This window comes from Hippocampus zosterae, chromosome 16, assembly GCF_025434085.1.
Source record: "Hippocampus zosterae strain Florida chromosome 16, ASM2543408v3, whole genome shotgun sequence".
In the NCBI taxonomy this organism is placed as follows: domain Eukaryota; kingdom Metazoa; phylum Chordata; class Actinopteri; order Syngnathiformes; family Syngnathidae; genus Hippocampus; species Hippocampus zosterae.
Window position 1 is genome coordinate 12,112,883 of NC_067466.1, and position 18,236 is coordinate 12,131,118.

The 18,236-nt window shown below is 44.4% G+C and overlaps 2 protein-coding genes across 3 annotated transcripts; both read right to left on the reverse strand.

Annotated features, from left to right (window-relative positions):
* Nucleotides 1–1,119: 1,119 nt before the first annotated feature.
* Nucleotides 1,120–3,100, reverse strand: LOC127588077 (POU domain, class 4, transcription factor 3-like). The gene is made up of 2 exons (XM_052046625.1): nucleotides 2,727–3,100; nucleotides 1,120–2,487 (listed from the first exon to the last, which is right to left on the reverse strand). The coding sequence occupies exons 1-2, from the start codon at nucleotides 2,805–2,807 to the stop codon at nucleotides 1,537–1,539; spliced, it is 1,032 nt and encodes a 343-aa protein (XP_051902585.1). The 5' UTR covers nucleotides 2,808–3,100; the 3' UTR covers nucleotides 1,120–1,536.
* A 1,096-nt stretch (nucleotides 3,101–4,196) lies between these two features.
* On the reverse strand, nucleotides 4,197–18,097 carry rbm27 (RNA binding motif protein 27). Of its 2 annotated transcripts, XM_052046611.1 has the most exons (21): nucleotides 17,896–18,097; nucleotides 17,222–17,340; nucleotides 16,557–16,684; nucleotides 16,395–16,474; nucleotides 15,803–15,984; nucleotides 15,293–15,595; nucleotides 14,048–14,281; nucleotides 12,677–12,856; nucleotides 11,800–11,946; nucleotides 11,544–11,697; nucleotides 10,781–10,928; nucleotides 10,435–10,623; nucleotides 10,150–10,263; nucleotides 9,539–9,664; nucleotides 9,330–9,404; nucleotides 9,007–9,177; nucleotides 8,727–8,831; nucleotides 6,872–7,069; nucleotides 6,694–6,777; nucleotides 6,495–6,614; nucleotides 4,197–5,954 (listed from the first exon to the last, which is right to left on the reverse strand). In XM_052046611.1, the coding sequence occupies exons 1-21, from the start codon at nucleotides 17,952–17,954 to the stop codon at nucleotides 5,856–5,858; spliced, it is 3,015 nt and encodes a 1,004-aa protein (XP_051902571.1). In that variant the 5' UTR covers nucleotides 17,955–18,097; the 3' UTR covers nucleotides 4,197–5,855. The 2 variants fall into 2 exon arrangements, with proteins under 2 accessions (XP_051902571.1, XP_051902570.1); XM_052046610.1 differs by lacking the exon at nucleotides 12,677–12,856 and having other exon boundaries at nucleotides 17,896–18,081.
* Nucleotides 18,098–18,236: the final 139 nt, after the last annotated feature.

The window sequence follows — 18,236 nt, forward strand, 5'->3', positions numbered from 1 at the left end:
ACACAGCTGTTCAGGTTTTTTTTTAAATTACAACCAATAGTCCCTGTTTGAAATAAGTCACACAATTACCGACTTTTAGAAAATAACCAGTCATTTATTCCATTTAAAAAGTGAAAGTTGAAGGTGCAGCAATTCTTTTAATAACGTGCTGTCTTGTGTGTGCGTGTGTGTGTACGTGTGTGTGAGCGTGTCTGTGTGTGTGTCTGTATGTGTGTCTGTGTGTAAGTGTGTGTGTGTGTGCGTGCGCATATGCTCGCCAGCCACAATTTTAGGCGCACATTCCAAATCCACCGACGATATTATAATCAACCTACGCCCCCCCCCACACACCCCGCCCACAAAGGAAAGAAAAATCAATTGAAGTATAATATGAATAAAATGGAGCATTGTTTTTGCATTGCGCAGGTGCAACCTAATAGATTGACTGACGAGCGTTCTGGAGCTCTGCTGGCTTTTAGAAATGCATTAACTCTTATTGCAATGCTCCAAAAACGATCCTAAAATATAGAATGTTCATAATTCAGCACAGATAATCCACACAGAAATCATTCCTTTGGGTTGTGGAGGTGGCGGGATCACTTTCAGGAACATTTTTGCACATTTGATGCTTTGAAATGATGTCAAACAGCACACACTCAGTACTCAACATTGAAACAATCCATTTTGTAACATTTCTAAAGTGACGTAAATATCCCTGATTGTGACTTAAAGTGTCCGGTGTATTTATCTTATACAGTACAGTTTGTGTGTTCACCAAGTTCACTTATAATGCTTCAAAAACAGGGGATCCGCGAGCCTTGGTTTGGGGGGGTCTGGAAAATAATTTGCAATAAGTTGTTATGAAGCCGTGGAATTTTTTTTAAGGGCATGCCTGTGCTCGTGAGGATTGGGCGGTGAGTAATGATAAATAATTTAAAAGCTCCGTAATGATTTTTAAGATATAATACGCCCGGTTCTTCGGGTGATAGGAACTGGCCAAACCACAAGTGTCCAACTTAAGGCCACCTTCCTTTTTGTGGCCTGCTTAATGCAAAGAAAGTGGGCCTACTCAACGTTTCTTGCAAAATATGTTACATCCAGCTTGCAATTTTCCTGTTTTTTTTTTTACAGCTATTACACGTCTCATTTTAATTCAACACAAAGATAATACGTTGATTTTTAGGTAGGCTAATGGAAATCAGACAAAGAACATTTTAAATTCAACAAGGTCTCAAAACGATTAATCAATGATCAATTGATTAATTTGAGAATTGACTCATTGTTGATTAATATATTGATTGTTGCACCTATAGTTAAAAAGTCTAAAAAATATATCATTTCAATAGCACACATGTAAATGACATACAATTATGAGGTGTTGGATTTCCCTTGGACCCTAAAACTTTAAGGACCCCCCCAGAAAAAGTGCAATAAAATGAAGAAAAATGGAGGAGATAATCCCAAATATCAGAAGTGACGAGCCGCCGTGTTGAATTAATCCAATGATGTTTTCATTATGAACCAATGGAAAAAAAGCAGCTGACGACGCCTTTGAAGTCAGTGCACGGCAGAGTACTTCATGCGCTTCTGCTTCTGCCTCTGGTTGCAGAACCATACGCGCACCACGTTCTTTTTCAGGTCCAACTTCTCGGCGATGGCGGCGATCTTCTCCGACGACGGCCTGGGCTGGATGGCGAAGTAGGCCTCAAGGGAGCGCTTCTCCGGGGCGGCGATGGACGTTCGCCTCCGCCGCCTGGCGTCCTCCGCACCGCCGCCACCCCCTCCCGCCAGCAACTCCGGCGCAGCGGCGCTCCTGTCCCGGTGCGCCGCCTCCGCCTCCTCCAGCCAGGCGTGCAGCACGGGCTTGAGAGCGATCATGTTGTTGTGCGACAAGGTGAGCGACTCGAACCTGCAGATGGTGCTCTGGCTCAGGGAGCCAACGCCGGGGATCTTGAGGTCGGCCAGGGCCGAGCCCACGTCCGCTTGAGTCACGCCGAGTTTGATGCGCCTCTGCTTGAAACGCTCGGCGAAGGCTTCCAGTTCGCGCGGGTCCGACTCCACGTCGCTGTGCGCCGGGACGGCCGGGTGCGCGTGGCCCATGGCCGCCATGGCCTGGTGGAGCTGCCCCATGGTCTGGAGGTGGTGGTGGTGGTGGTGATGGTGGTGATGAGGGTGCTGGTGGTGGTGCGTCACACCCTGCTCGGGAGCGCCCATCCCGGTCACCCCCAGGCTACTGGAGAGGTGCTCCAGTAGGTCCCCGGCCTCCAGGCTCGGTCCCAGCTGGTGGCTCTGGAAGTTGTGGTGATGGTGCGAGGCGATGATGGACGAGACAGTGGAGGAAGAGGATGAGGAGGAGGCGGCGGTGCAGGAGGGCACACCGCTCATGGTATGGAAGCTGGCGTCTCTCCTTGCCTGGGAGATGAGGATGCTGTCAGCCGCCGCCTGCAGAGTCTCCGCCCGAGCCAGCAGGCTCTCCTCCATGCCGCCCCCCAATATATTGGCCTGGAGCTGCGAGCAGGAGCGCGCATGGTGGGGGAGTCAGTGGGGAATTGTGTCAGAGAGGAGGGTCATAAAAATTAATATGGAAGCGAGGAGGAGGGAGGAGAGTGTATCGGATGGAACAAAGTCATGTCAAATCACATTTACACATTTCTCCCTTTGTGATTACTCCTTCCCATCCCGTCTTCCTGCTTTCATTGCCCCCCCCCCCCCCGACCTCCATACCCCTTCCCCAGGTGTCAACCTACCTGAGACCCCTCTGCGCGCACACTGCGCATGCCCTCGTGAAGGCCGAAGTGCTGCTTACCGTCCACGGTCATCATCAACATCTTTTTTGTCTTCTTTCTGCCCTCGTCCTCCTTGCTCTCCGCAGGTTGTCCCACTCTGGACTGAGCGCGTCTGTATTGCCCGCCGCGACACCTCCCTCTCACCCCCCCCCCCCCCCCCGTCGTCTTCTTTCACCTCCCTCCTTTTGCACTTTTCTCAGCTACAGTTCCAACAGGTGAGCCTCTGCGCATGCGCGAGATAATTCAACATTGCTCTGTAGCCGCACACTGGATGATGGTTAAGAAAGTAGCGTTGGCAAAAACAGCAGACCAGTATGGAGGGTGTCAAAAGTCTACACACCCCTCATCAAGTGGCAGGATTTTATGATGTAAAAAAAAAAAAGCGATGAAGAGAAAAAATAAAAATCCGTCATTAACAAAAAAAAGTATAATGGGTCTGCGCACTCTTTCATAACAATCACATTCAAACTCTTGCTTTGTCATAGTTAGCAGACATCATTTAAAGTGCCTCTGATCAACCTTGATAAATGCAGTGCAGTAAATATTTAAGTACAATTCAGTCGTATTTAACTAAAGTACAAGCCACTGTAAGTATGCTTCAGGAGGTATTTGGTCGGAAAATGTTGAGAATCGCTGAACGGGATTATACAAGTTCCAAACGAGCCGCAAAGGATGATGCCTCCGTGCTTCCATCTGATCCTGCTGCTCACGTCTGATTCTTTCAACTTGTCAATAATGCAATAAGCAGCATGGCGGGCAGGCCGGCATCCATTACCTCGCTAGGGTTAATATTCATTACACCGGTGTCGACAAGAGGCGGGCACCCGCATTTAATAGGGGTTCCGGATAGTATAACTGCCCTGGTTTTGTGATTGTGAAAATTGGTGCATAAAATGGCTGGATAGATAACGTGTGTATCTAATGAATGCAAGACTACAATCTAGTAGTGCTTATCCTCGAGTACTCTACCGAGACTGCATGTCACCACACACACATAAGCTGTCAACTTGCATTTTTCTTTGAATAAAGCATGAAATCCCTTTTCTCACCCTCACTATCTAACCCATATATAGTCACCGGGGGTCATTTATTATTGACTGGTTATTGTTTGGGAGCTGTCATTGTGTGTGGGCCGCTGATGTTGAAGATGGCGTGTTGTGTCGGTAAGATGACGCGGTCTGTTTTTTTTTAGGTTGACATCTTTTACTGTCTGAGCCTCACTTCTGATCAAATTTATCCATTTCAGTTATTTCTATCCTGCGACACTTTTCAGGTCTGGGACAAACAAACTTTTACCCATTGATAGACTACGGTGCAGTCTGGACTCCTGTATGACTGTGGGTGACCTCACCGTATATGCCCTTCACTTTCAGAAAAATAAAAATCCACCCAAAAAAATCTGAGGTGCAAAATGACAAGACAACACAGCAGTTTTAAGATGAAATTTCCTGGAATGCTTTTGCTCCCCTTCTCCCCTCAAACTTGCCAATATATATATATTTTTTCATCTTTAAGTTTTTTTTCTGTTTTGTTCTTTTTTTTTTTGCCCAAGATCAAATTGTATTTTTTCTTTTCTCCTTTAATTTTCTTTTGTTTTTTTTCCCCCGCAAGCAGCCCATTCCTTTGTCTTTATTGGCAAAAGCAAACATGCTCGTGAATTAGAAATTCATCTTTTTACAAACAAAATTACATGAAGAAAATACATCATTATCATCATCCACATTCTCCAAATATAAACAGTAACAAATCCAAAACTATTATCCGATAAACACTTTTTTTTTTACACTACGGTGTATGAGACACGAGTACAAAAAAAAAAGTGGAATAGAGAGCAAATTCTCTGAATATACAATAACCAAGTTACTTTGTCCTCATTAAAATCAATAGGGAACCTATTCGGGATGTGTGAGAAAGAGAAAGGTAATCAAGGTGCGAGGATGACTCCAAAGGACACAGTGAGTGTATTTACATGCAGGAAGTTCAATAAATATCATTTTGGTTTTAGTATTTCATGACTGAAAAATAGAAATGCAATCAATACCCCACATGAGAGTGCGTGTAATCGATGTGAATTACAATTGAATTTTGAGACAAAAAGGAGAAAACTTGAAATAATCCTCCAAGCCGACAGATGTAATGAAATGGGACTCCATTGGTGTTTTTCCTGATTTAAAATATCAGAAAAATGACCCCCCGCCCCCACAAAAAAAGGGGAAAAAAATTCAACATTTTACTTTTTTTTAAGCAAATGTACAAAATTTACACCCCCCCCAAAAAACGATTCACAAATATTGTAAAATAAAAAAGAATCCGCCGAGTGGCCGACGGGTGTAAGGCAAAGAAAGAAATTCTCTCTTACTCACTTTCTTGTTCTCTGCTAAAATCAAGGGTTTCATTTTTTTACATTCAAAAATCTGTCTATGGATATTTATGAATGATAAAGTTTTCTGTTTGAGAAGCAGAGGTTGGAAATAAAATAATTCTTTAAGGTAAACGATTACACGGCGATCCTATTACCGGTAGTTTTCAGGGACGTACTAAATTTATAAAATGGAGATCTACTTTATGAGCATTTGTGGCTTACATTTTCCTTTTTTAAATTTCCAAATCAAATTTTTGCTGCGCTGTCGGGGCAATGTGTGGAAGGGTTTGGGGGAAGCTGTGACAGACTTGAGCCATCAAAATGAAGAAGCAGGGAAGAGTCGGAGGAATAAATTAAATGTGGTCTTTGAACTGAGACCAACTTGTCCCCCACACCCCCCAAAACAAACAAAAACAAAACCTTAAATACAGCTGTGTATAAAAATAGCTTTTCACAGTAGACGCAAATGTTGTGCATTAACGACAGTTAAAGTACGCACACTTAAACTCTCTCTAAGAACCGAACCTTCGGCTTTCTCAGCAAAAGTGAGATTGTTTTTGTTGAATGGAGGGAACCCTCCAAAAAAAAAGCAAACATTATACTTCCGTTAGTCTTAAAATGACTTGAAAATACTGGGGGTGGGGGGGGGGGGTGGGGAAGAGAAGAAGAGTCCTTAGGGGTTAACCGCGCTGGCCATTTCTGCCGCGGTCATTTGGAGTTGGAGGCCTTCATCGTCTCCAAGATCTGCTTTCGTACTTATCGTCTTCGTCGTCGTCCTCTTCCTCTTCTTCCTCCTCGCCAGGCCGATAAGAGCGACCGTCTTTCTGCTAATAAAAGCATACCAAAGCATATTAGTACTTTCTTTGAGATGTGTATGTTTTTTTCCCATATTAGTAACACTGGGAATCTATTTTTGCCAATCAATATAAATTCTTTCAGATGAAACAACTTGAAAGTCAACCGGCATCCCAGCACAAATTGTGTTCATCTCGGCGTGAAGTGACATTCCTTGAAGGAATGTCATGTGACACAATGGAGTGCACCCTAAGGTCACAAGAGCGAACGCGAGTGTGGCCTCAAAAGCTCTGTGCAGCAGCGTCCGCGGAGGATTCCTCCCGACAGCCGGGTCGCTTCCCTCAAGAAGTCAAGGACGCTTTTTAGCTGCGAGGGGAGACTCGGACTCAATTTCCACTGAGAGCTTCGTTGAGTTTAAAAATTAAGGAGCGCTGCAGAGAGCCAAACCTGCCTTGTACAACTGAAACGTCCCAAAGTTGCACGTCTGTAAATGTCGCGTCAAACTTGTTTAACAGAACAGCGTGTTCGGATGACTAAAGCCTGATTAAAAGAAAGTTGGAGTCAGGTGGTACCGCGTTGTCGTCGTCTTTGGACTCCTCCTCCTCAGGTTCTGTGGTGATGGAGGGCGTCTTGGGCTTGTACCAGGAAATCTGCAACACACGACCTTTGAACTTGGCTCCCTGGTTGGCTGCCTAGACAACGCGAGTAGAAAAAAAAAGTTTTAGTTCAAGGGTTCAAAAAACCATAGCTAGAGAGACGAACGCCACTTACATTCTCGGCTTCACTCCGAGTCTTAAAGGTCATGATGACACTTGTGGCATCCTGGTCACGGAGATCTTCCAGGTCACCGAATTTCTGATAATGCGCAAAAAAAAAAAAAAAAAAAAAAAAACAGCTTTCCACATGCAACCATCAGCATTAAAATACAACGCTTGCATTGCGTTCTCACCACAAAGTGTGACGTGAGCTCCTCCTTCTCCTCCTGGGTGACCCCCACAATAGTCAGAGCCCTGGGCCGGTGGTCCACCACCATACGGTTTACGGAACCGCTGCGGCCCCTTGCGCGTATAGCGCCTGCTTCCAGCAGCATCTTCCCCCGGCCGCGGCCTCGGCACGTCGGGGATCGCAGGATGCCCAGTTGTGTTGCCTGGAAGGAGAGCGCGACAAAAGACTTAAGAGGATTCAGGTGCGATGACGCTGCGATCATGTCAAAGCCAAGAGGGAAGCAGAACCGTGTGATTTTTGTTGAATACAGATTAGTGTTAACGTTTCTGATTAACGGAATATAAATCTTTTTTTTTGAAGGACTCCTGGATTTTTCTAAAATGGGTGCTTCAAAACAAAATGGCAGACAACATGGCTTTGAAAGACCAAAATTCATGTCATGAAGTTGAAACAGCCTTCCAAGGACAGATTATTTATTTTTATTTTTTTCAGTTCTCACAAGCCATGTTTGGCCTTGTGGTTATTACAGTGGTCCCACTACATACGAAATTAATTGGTTCTGGAATAAATGTATTTACTAGAAAAGTTTGTAAAGTGAGACATTTTCCATGTAAATGCACTAATCCGTTCCAGGAAATTCGGAGCTGTGAGTCGCAGCCCATACTGTATTTTTACCTTTCGTATCTTGAAATTCATTTCGTAACAAGAGGCAATATTTTTTCTGTTTGTCGGTGGTGGTACCACTGTACTTTTGTTAAATTACAGGTTACATGCTACAAAGCTGATGCGTTACCAATGCTTGTTATAAATGTGTTCAATTGTATTGTATTTTTTTCTTTTAACTTTTGCCCTTGTTAAACCCCGGACTTAAATAGCACTTATGACTTGGGTTCTCGAGATTTTCTCCTCACTTTTCAATTACCGGTAGACGTTCCATCTCACATCTCTTAAGTTTACTTACTCACCTCTCAAAAACCTTTCCTTCCATTTGGTCCTCCACTCATTCGCCACTCTGACTGCTCGCGCCCGTGATTTTTGTACCCGCCGGCTTAAACTTTAATGAGACGGCCTCCATCGGTGCGAGAGAGCGTTGAGTGTCAGATTGGGCTTCGTTAGCATTTAGCTCTTCCTCTGGGGTTGCTAAAGTGGCTGCGCTTTTAATGTGTACAGGGAGGATAGGCTAGGCTTGGTCGGTGGTGGTGGTGTTGTTGGGGGGGGGGGTTATGCATTTTTTAACCACTAGCTAATTTGGAACCCTCAGGGAAGGAAGGTTGGGGTGGGGGGTTTGGGGGGGGGGGGGATACATGCTTGGCAGGTTGCTACTCTCAAAAACTGTACCTATTCTGCGAATGTTGTGACACAGTAGGCCTTGTCTTGCGTTGCGTTTCAGTGGGAGGGCACATGTGGAGCTCGTGCTTATGGCCCTTTCAAACGACACCTATTTTTATTTTACGCTTGCGCCGTCAAGCTCCCAGAAAAATTCTGTGTCTTGTACCGGGTGAGATGTCACACTACAAGTGCATCAGCGACCCCACCCCGCCCAATCGTCGCAGACTTCCGTCAAGATTCAGTGTATCGTCGCAGTTGTTAAATCATGTCGATGAAAGAATTAGGTGCATGTGCTTGCGTTTTGTTCTCCACTCAGAAAAATACTTAAAATAAGCTACAAGACACTACGTTTATCTGCGGTATGTCTGTCGGCTTTAAAGTCCTTTTCCCAACCAGGGACTCTTATTGCAAAACCTCCCACCATAGATCTTGTACTCATCCTTGTTTAGGGACTGTTATAATATATATTGGTACCGCAGATCCCTTCCTTAAAAGATCCTGGTACTGACCAAAGTGCTATAATGTTTTACCTCTTTCTGGAGCTGGCCCAGTTTTCTCTTGAGGTCTGTCGTGTCTTCTCCAGAGCTCATCTTCTTGTGGAAGTCCAACTCGGCATCCAGCAGCTCCTTCTGGGCCTGCAAAGTGAGAAATGAACCAAAATACACAGTGATGAAAAAGTGGCTTGAACTTGAAGCTCTGCTGTGTTAGCATATATCTGGTTCCTACGTCAAGGACTTTTTTGGAGTGCTTAAACAACACAGGATTCCAACTGAGAACATTTTAACACTTCGCGGGGTCCCCCAAACTCACGTCGGTCTTGGTCTTGGGCTGGTTGTGATTGGCTTTCGAAACCTGGGAGGAAGGATTCATTTCATTCTGGAGCTGGCCAATCTTTTCAGTCAGTTCCTTCAGTGTTTTCATAATGTTGGCTCGTTCCTCCGGTTTCGTCCCCCGGTTCTTCTCCAGACGGCTAATCAGCGCCTGATAAGAAACGGAAGTGCCGTGTGGTGAGAGACTGACACGGTCAGCGGCGCCCATCAATGTAATCTCCTAATTAGTCGAGTTATTGTGGAACTTTGGCAAAGTAAACAGACAAAGCATCTTCTGTGTAGGCTTGCGCATGTCATTTTCACCTTCTGACATTCAATCTGCGTCTTTAACATTTCCTGCTTCTTCTTCCGCAAGTCATGTTGTAGTTTTAACGCCTCCTGAGTGGAAGCAAACAGCACAATGCAAGGCGTTAAACTGGGAGGTACAGCAGATTCCAGCATTTTACACAGACGCGGATACAAACGCCGTCACGTCACCCTCGTGATGCGTACTAAAAAATTGAACAACGTGCCTGTTTCTTCTTCAGGGCTTCCTGTGCTTCCAGTGCTTTCGCCGTTTTCCCAAGGCACTTGGAAGACAACTTGAGCGGGGTGGAAGCATAGGGACCCTTCCGGGTGTTTGTCAGCACCGGCGCCACCTAAGTGGCGCGCACAGCGAAAGGGGAAAGCAACACATTTCGGTCATCACATGGAGCCGGGAGACGTGACGCAAACAAGACTTTTACTTTTCAGCACTGCTTGCATCAAGCTTTCCTGAATACACACTAATGATTATTATTCAGTTACACGTTTTCTAATCGACCCTAACCCTCAAGAACATCTCGTGCTGAACCTTATTTCTAAGTACTTCAACTTCACTAAGCTTATGGAGGAAGGGTGGAGAACATTTTTGCTATCCGGAGCTTTTTCAGTCCTCCAAGGGCCATACAGTACTGTTAACTCATTCACTCCCAAAGACGTTTTTAAACGTCTTTTCAGGCTTGGTCCAGAATTGGCTGGTACTGAATGAGTTAAAGGGATTTTTAAGAAGTTCTGTGTAAAAACGCGGTCATTTTAGCTGCATTCTACGGGAATGAAACACAAGCAGGCGTCAAAGCACACATGCACAGAGATGAAGACTCACATGGGCAGCTTCTGCGTTGGGGTTCAGGTTGTCAGGTGTGCTCGTGGTGCCGACTCCTACTGGCGAACGATGCTTGTTCAGCACGTAAGCAGCGGGATTGTGCTGCTTGATCCCCTGCAAAACATACAAGTCGTGTGTTTGTCAAGAGGACCATGAAAAAATAAATAAATACAATACTAGCCACAAATTAAATCGCAATATTGAGGGAGGTAAAAGATGGAATGAGGTGATTTTTAAAACGCATTCAGACCGGACTCTGTATTTAATTCCATCACAAGGCCTTACCTGCGGGCCGACCTGGCTGCCTGTGCCCTGTTCCAGCTGGTGACTCCCTAGCATGCTGGACTTGCGATGCCAGCGCATGTTGATGAAGCGGTTATTGAGAACCGCCTCGGCGCAGTACATGGCCCGACAGGCTTCTTCGTTGGATGTGAACTGGATCAACGCCACCTCTGGGTCGCCACCAAACACGACCTGGATGGATAGAATATTTTGAGTGTTATTTTTTGGGGGGGGGGGTGGGGGGGGGGCTTGGGCGAGGTCTGCTCTCCATTTCAGGTGTTTCCATGATTTTATTTTAAATGCATTTCCAAAATCTCATGACTGTTATTCCTCCCGATTACGATGTTACCTGGATGTTCACGATGGTCCCGAACTTGCTGAAGTGTTCATTGAGCTTGGTGATGGTGTTGAGCTCGGGTGGGATATTGCGCACCTCCAGTTTGGTGTTCACGTGGAAGTTCCTCTTTGGGAAATTGCCTTTGTTGTTGAAGTTTGGCCTGAAAACAAGAGCGGTACAAGATGATGCAACAGATATTGCCGAGTTCTTAGTTAAATGTGTGCATTGTGGATAGGGAGATATTTATCTTTTGGGTAGAAGTCAGTTTTCCCCCCCCCAAATAGTTTTTCAATACAGCAATCAATGTGAGATTGATGTTTAGACTTTTAGCTTTAATTTATTTCACAAACATATGGCAGTTACCATGAAGTATTAGCAATGGTTATGTGTAGTATCTCTATTTTTAGTGGCTCAAAGGGGTGTGGCCAAAGAGACAATTTTCAATAAAATCTTATGACCAAGTCTTGAAACTAATTCTTTAAGCAAGAACACAAAAAAACTGATGAATTCGAAATGGTAGAGCATGCTTTTCAGTGATTGAGGAAAAAAGTGACGGCAGCAGGATGTGCAAACAAGCAGCAAATGAAGACCTGACAAAGGCGAGTGGATGTTGTGAATTTACACTGTGTAATATCTGTACTGTACAAAGGCAAAAATAATTACAACTCTACTCCTTGTCAACTTGGACACAAATGGATTTTGCAACATTACAACTAAGCTGAAATTTAAAGAAGAATGAAAGATGGACGTTTGCGCGAAACCCTTCAACTCTTACTTTTGCATCCATGGTTTTTTAGCTGTGGGTCCATCAGCTAACATACAGCCCATGGGTCTCTTCCTGTTGTGCTGCTCCGAGTTGAAACAGGACATGTTACTCCCTGGTGCGCTGGCGGGAGTGGCGGGCTCCGTTTGGATCACTATATTGGCAGCTGAGGTAGCAAAAATAAAAAAAATCAAAATTTTCTCAATCTGGCACTTCTTATCGTAAAGGATGAATGACGGTGAGAACTGAGAATGTTACTACTCGGTACCTCTGGAGCCTTGTCCCTCATTAGATGTGAGTCCGATGAGATTGGGGCGCTGCGTCTGTATTCGGGGAATGAATTGGCGATACTGGTTGCGACCGGCTCCAGTCAGCCCTGGCGATTCCGGGTTGTAGCCCTCCGGATCGAAGTTATCTGAGAGCACAAAAAAAGATGCTTTGAAATACCTAAGAGAGAATCGGGTGCAAGTAAACAGTTATCCAGCCATCCAGAACTCCATACATGGAGGTCGTTGCAGAGATTCAAACCTAGAACGACGATGCAAATGTGATCATACATTTATGTGATGATTATCCTAGAAATGAAACTCGACAAAATGAAGATGACGCTGACAACCAAATATGTCATCACCGTCCAATGAAAAGATTGCAGAATTTTGCAATTTAAAAAAAATATATATATATATAAATATTACATATGAAAAAAAACCCTCTTGCAGACACTCGCTTTTCATTGGACAGGAACAACGTGCATGCAGGATGAAAAATAGAAGACAAACAGTTCATTCAAATGAGTTTTGCATTAGCTTTGTTTTTTTTGGCAGTCAAATTGTATTTGGTTTTGAAGATTAAAAATGAACTTAATGTCATGTTACAAGCAAGGCATTGCATTAAATCCGTTTTACTTATTTATGAAAAAGAGGCAGGAGGGACAACATAATTTACTGAACCCCAAAACTATTTACAAAAATTATGTTGCACTGCCACTTTCAGGTCAACAGGCGACACTGCAGCCTAATGACAACAACAACAAAAACAAAAATCCTAATCCAAAATTGCAAGTGAACATCAACGGCTAGTTAAATGGAGTGGGCAAAATGAGCGATGAATGGTGAATTCCCATGACAAGCCTCCAATCTGCTTACATTCAGACTGGACATATCGGGGACGGAGCGACACCGATGAAGAGGAGGGAGGAGGCGGAAAAGGCAGAGGAAGAGGAGGCGGCAGCCTCACGCTGGGCGGCCCGACAGGAGGCGACGACGTGATCGTCGACTGGTGATTGGGGGTTTCCATTCCACTGGTTGGGATCAGTGGAGGGGGTCCTGATGGAGACACAAGCCCAAGCTGATGTCTCGTAACAGCGAGTCCTTCACTCATCAGGGGTCAGCCTTTAATTCATCTACCGATTGCTCACTTTTCATTGACATACAGCACAACACGGCAATACAGGAAAAAGCTCATTGTTCTGCTATTGTTGTGCACAATGAATGCATTTACTGAGTGCTATGTCCTATTCATTACAGAACACTTTTGAAAAAATATGTACTGTGTTGTAGAAATGACTACTAAACAAAGTGCTACGAAGCCAAATATACCGTGCGCGTATATACACATTTTTGTCATTGACATTTAAGTTGTAATTGCACCGTATACCACGCGCATTATAATTGGATGGTTTGCTTAATAGAAATACCGTATTTCCATTTGTGGCAAATTTAAACAAATGCAAATGTACAATTATTAAAAAACAGTGGTGTCCAACTCAGGTCCTGGAGGCCCGATGTCCTGCATATTTTCCAAGTCTCCCTGTTGCAACACACCTGATTCAAATGATCATCAGCAAGCTCTGCGCAAGCCTGACATTGAACCTGTTCATTTGAATGAGGTGTGTTGCAACAGGGAGACTTGGAAAATATGCAGGACAGCGGCCGTCAAGGACCTGAGTTTGACACGTATGAAAAAAATAAAAATAAATAAAAACAACAACATGAAGAGAGAGCCGTTTCCTTGTCTCAAATGGGTGACGTACCTGGGGACGAGTGGGGCAGGGCACTTGCTATTAGGATGACCAGAATTAGAAGAAATATCGTAAGAAGCATCAACATCAAGGGTGACCAACATGGTGGCCCCCGAAACCAAGTAGCCCCCCAGGACTACTTGGGTAGCCTATAGGCCTTTTCGAAAAGTAGCTCACCAGTGACGTGACATTGTGATCTCCAAGGAATGTTGAAGTGATCTTTTATTTATTTTTTTTAAGTGTCGCAAAATGATATTTATCAGTTTCCTAATCATTGTAATAAATCATTACTACGATCGGTTCTTGCCAAAAGTAAATAGCATTATGTGTTATTAATAGCAATAATAATTAAGGCCACAGGTATTGGATGCTTTTGTCGCTGAAGTTGGTCGCCCTTCGCATTGATCAGGACACAGAAAGCAGCTCTTGGCTTAAAAAATAAAAATAAAAAAGCAGTGCACCATCCTCAAGATACATCAGATAGATTGATACTCACCAGTCAACGAGAAGACGCCATGTGGCGGCTGGCCGTAGGGCGGCATCGGCGGCGGTGGTATCCTGAGTGAAGGGGGCGGCTCGTTGATTGGCGGCGGCATTGGCAGGCCGCCGGGGGGTATCACGGGAGGCGGCGGGAAAGGGATGATGTTTGGAAGATTGACGTCATCCACGATGAGAGGGTCGTTGCCATGGTCAAACGGGCACAGGTCGCCGCGGACGCAAAATCCTTTTTCTGCATGGGGGAGAGAAGATAATGTCAGACAGAAAATTCTTGGTTGACATCAATCTACAATAATCTGAGTGAACTTTGCAAAAGTGAACTTTTGCATATTGATGCTGTCAAGGAACTATGTGAGTTGAAGAGTTCCATTTAGACAAAAAATGCACTTTGCTCCCATATAGGGTTAAGGAACTAAGTTGAGGTTAGTTGAGGAGTTTCAATTGCAGAGAAATCGTGCTTTGACAACATCTTGTGGCACCCAGACAAAACTAAACAGTTTTTTTTTGTGGTGGTGTCAATGACTTTGTGTTATTCATGGCAAGGCTCAGTCCATACCCAGACCACGCCGCAAAAAGCAGAGGTTCACTGTGCTTCTGTACTAATTTCTAAACAAGATTTGCCTTCGTGGTGGTTGAGTTGAGAAACGTCAAAGATTTATGGTTCTGGGAGGCTAACCCAGACAGTATTTACTGTACAGTTTCACTGAGGGATCTGATCCCTTGTGGTTGAATACTTGGACAGTAATGGCAGGAGCGGCCTTCAGGGGCACTGGATATTTTAACACTGCTTACCTCTGGAGAGGTGTGTTTGAGCCTTCCCCCGCTGGGGACGATAGCCTGAGTGATCAACATTAGCGGTCATTAGCCATGAAAACAGGATCATGAATAATCCCTTTGGGCAAACTACAATTGTGTTATTTATACAAATGCATTTATCGAATGACAAAGAGTAGTACGGTACAAATATCTTTATCATTTGTTTCATTACAATATAATATTAGAACAAATATCTGCTCTGCAATCAGTCGTGTTACTATTTTATTAAATATAATAAGATGATTTTTTTATTTTGGGGGGGGGGGCGATATTAGATGTCACAACACACACCACTTGTAAAGCAGACATGGCATCCGTAGAGCAAACAACAAATGAGGACAGATTTATTTGCACACATAATAGCTTTCAGTTTCAAGGCATTGCTAATATTAACTCAAAACTACGAGAGGAGTAATTGTGTAGTTACCATCGTAATCCCGGCACCGCTGCTTGCGTGACGGGTTCTTATTGCTGAACGGCTTGCCAACGCCATCTTGCCTCGCTTTGCCATAGTAGCCGGACCAGCTGTCTGTGGTGCCGTCGGGGATGTGCGCATGCGTTGCCACGGGAATACCGCCGTGTCCCGGGCCGCCGGCAGTGGACGAGAAAGGGTGCAGGGGAGTGGGCAAGAGTGGCGATGTGAGCTGGGGAGCCTGCTGGGGCCTGCCCGGGGCAGACGAGTTGTAGCCGTCCGCGTCCTTCCTCTCCACCTCAAACTTTGACTTGAAGTCTGTCAGAAAGACAAAAAAAGTAACACAACAGAACACAGACAATCTTCCTGCCACATCTAACAAACCAACCTTGACGATAGTCGGCTACATTTGGGGCTGTGTGGCTAAATCCCGTGTGAGGTACATGCAAAGCGGTCCACATTTTATCCCACCGATTCATAAACAGCCTCTTCCTCTGCTGAGCTGTGCTTGTTGTCGTTTCTCACCTCGTCCTCTGCTCTTCCCCCGGCTGCCACTCCTGCTCCGGCTGCGGCTGTTGCTCCTCCCGCGGGAGCTCCCCCGGCGCCGCTCATGCCGCTCCCGCTCACGGTGCGAATCGCCACTGCCTTTGCCGTGACGATCAAAGTCCCGCCTCTTGCGCTCTTCCCGCCTCCTGTCATCGCGACTCCTGTGTGGTCGGAAATGGAGATACGCCTTTAAATTCAGCCGTCTTACAAGTGCAGCTTGTAAGATCGAGCTGATTGTAAGTCAGCTCGATCTGACTTACAATCATGCATGCAAATATAGTTTCGACATACAGGGTCATCTCAAGCTATAAACTGTAAATCATCAAAATTATTCAACATAAATCACTAAATATTTCAGTGCGCAGTGAATATACAGCATGTAAGTTTCACTGATAGAATTTAATTTGTGACATAAAATTAGGTTTTCCATGATACTGAGATGAACAATTTGGGTCACATAACAACAAAATAAAGGCAGTTCAATCAGCATTTGGATTGCCAAGGTTAGAGTAGCACAACTATTGTTGTTTATGTAGTTTAGTTACGCAGAGAACTGAAGGCAAATTCAAACCTGGATTCGTTGAAGTCGGAGCGGTTCCTCAGGGGACTTCTCCTGCGCCGGTTTTCTCTCTCCTCCTCTGGAGTCTCAATCTTACGATAACAAAAAAAAAAAAGCAATTATCTCTCTCTGTATGTTCAGAAAATGGAAACGAAGCAACTGATTCCTTCTTACCTCCACTGCATCCGATTTCGCTGGAGGAAGGTTCACCACTTCTTTTGGAGCTTCCTTGGCAACAGAGTTCCCCTGGTAATTCTTGCTTGTCAGAGATTCAAAAAGTTTATCCACAAAGCCTACAGTCTCTGGAATAACACAATAAATAAAAGATTAGGTTAAGTCATCATTATTTGTCATAGGGCATCTTATGAGCATGCCCATTCTCAATTAACAAAGTTATTGTCAGTGGAAATTCAACCTATCCAAAACACTATAAACAGCTATTAAAACTCAAGTTTAAAACATTCGGCATGATTCACAAGCTGGTGGTTATTGTGCGAAACAACAGTTGGTTAAAAGTGAATATTTCCCCATGAGTAATAGATAAACGAATAATTTCCAAATAGTTCAGCCGTGACACAACCGCAACCTTTGATATGGGAGGATACTCAATGTCTCGTAACCATTTTAACAATGGGCTCCTTCAGAGGACTAAATCATTCCAAATGTGGCCACGTATGAATTGAGTTTTTCCAGGAGGATTCCAGGCACGTTCAATAGTGGCTTGAACGTGCGTCTCACAGTTGTGGCGTTTGAGATTGTGTTTCTGACTTAATGTGACAAGCACACATTTTGTTGATAAAAGAAGTGAGTGTGGCTCCAGCAGTTTTAGAAAGTAATACCTTTTTGTAGGAAGACGTCAAGCTGATCGGCACACAGCGCTTTGAGCTCCTTCTCCGGTTTATCCTTCTTCACCAGTGCCACAACGTAATTGGCTAACGCAGAGGGGTCAGCATCACATCTGCAATTCATGAAATAGATCAACTTTCAAGCCTTAGTTTAAATTGCTTCAATGCACTTGGATACTTATAATGAAACAAGTTTTTAAAATTCCCTGTCGGATTGAGTTAGTTTGTCAGAAAGCTGTTCAAATTATGTAATCAATTAGCTACAGAGTACAATACTTTAAACAATCCATTTCACGATGGTAACTATGGTAACACACTTGACAAGCGTCCACTCTTAGACATGTTTACACATTGCATCTATATGAATGCAAGTGAGCTTCTACAATTGCAAACAGAAAGGTGCATGTTGTGCTGCAGTTTGGAGTTGTGTTACAGAGTAAAGTTATTTTCTAAGGAGACAATTAAGTTATAGAATGTAATTGTCCAACCATTACGAGGAACGCAGTGAACATGTTATTTCACAGGAAACTGAAAGTCAATCAGTTACTGAATAGCAAGCGATCGGCCACGGTGGTGAGGTTCCAACAATTCCCCCCCTCATTGATGCTAACACAGTAGCTGGCTACGTAGCGTGCGAGCGAAATGACAATTTCAATTCAATCACTCACATTGGCTCCAGAAGTTTTGCCAGCCACGACTTGAGAGCGTCCACATTCTCTATAATCATCGTGAGGAAGACGATAACACGGTCTAAAAAATGAAACGGAGCCCCGGAACGCCTGCTTTCATCGCCTATAAATTTGTAAGCTTCGGGGCCTTCGCTCTCCACTGGCAGGTCGCACCGCAGCGGTTTACGGCACGTAAACTCTCTTGAAGTGTCGTAAAGACTAATCCGTACACTGCACGCTGACGTTATTTTTATCTAAATCGTGTCTTTGCCTAACCATATATATCTAAAATATAATCACAAGCATAGAATTTGCGCATGAAAAAACACAGTTTTTTGTAG

Coding starts and splice junctions, on each gene's coding strand:
- LOC127588077 (XM_052046625.1), bottom strand. CDS start 2,807: ATGTTGATGATGACCGTGGACGGTAAGCAGCACTTCGGCCTTCACGAG. Junction 2,488..2,726: donor TGCGCGCAGAGGGGTCTCAG/GTAGGTTGACAC, acceptor TCCTGCTCGCAG/CTCCAGGCCAATATATTGGG.
- rbm27 (XM_052046611.1), bottom strand. CDS start 17,954: ATGATTATAGAGAATGTGGACGCTCTCAAGTCGTGGCTGGCAAAACTT. Junction 14,282..15,292: donor GCGGTGCCGGGATTACGATG/GTAACTACACAA, acceptor TCCCCCATGCAG/AAAAAGGATTTTGCGTCCGC. Junction 11,947..12,676: donor CCGATATGTCCAGTCTGAAT/GTAAGCAGATTG, acceptor TTGTGCTCTCAG/ATAACTTCGATCCGGAGGGC.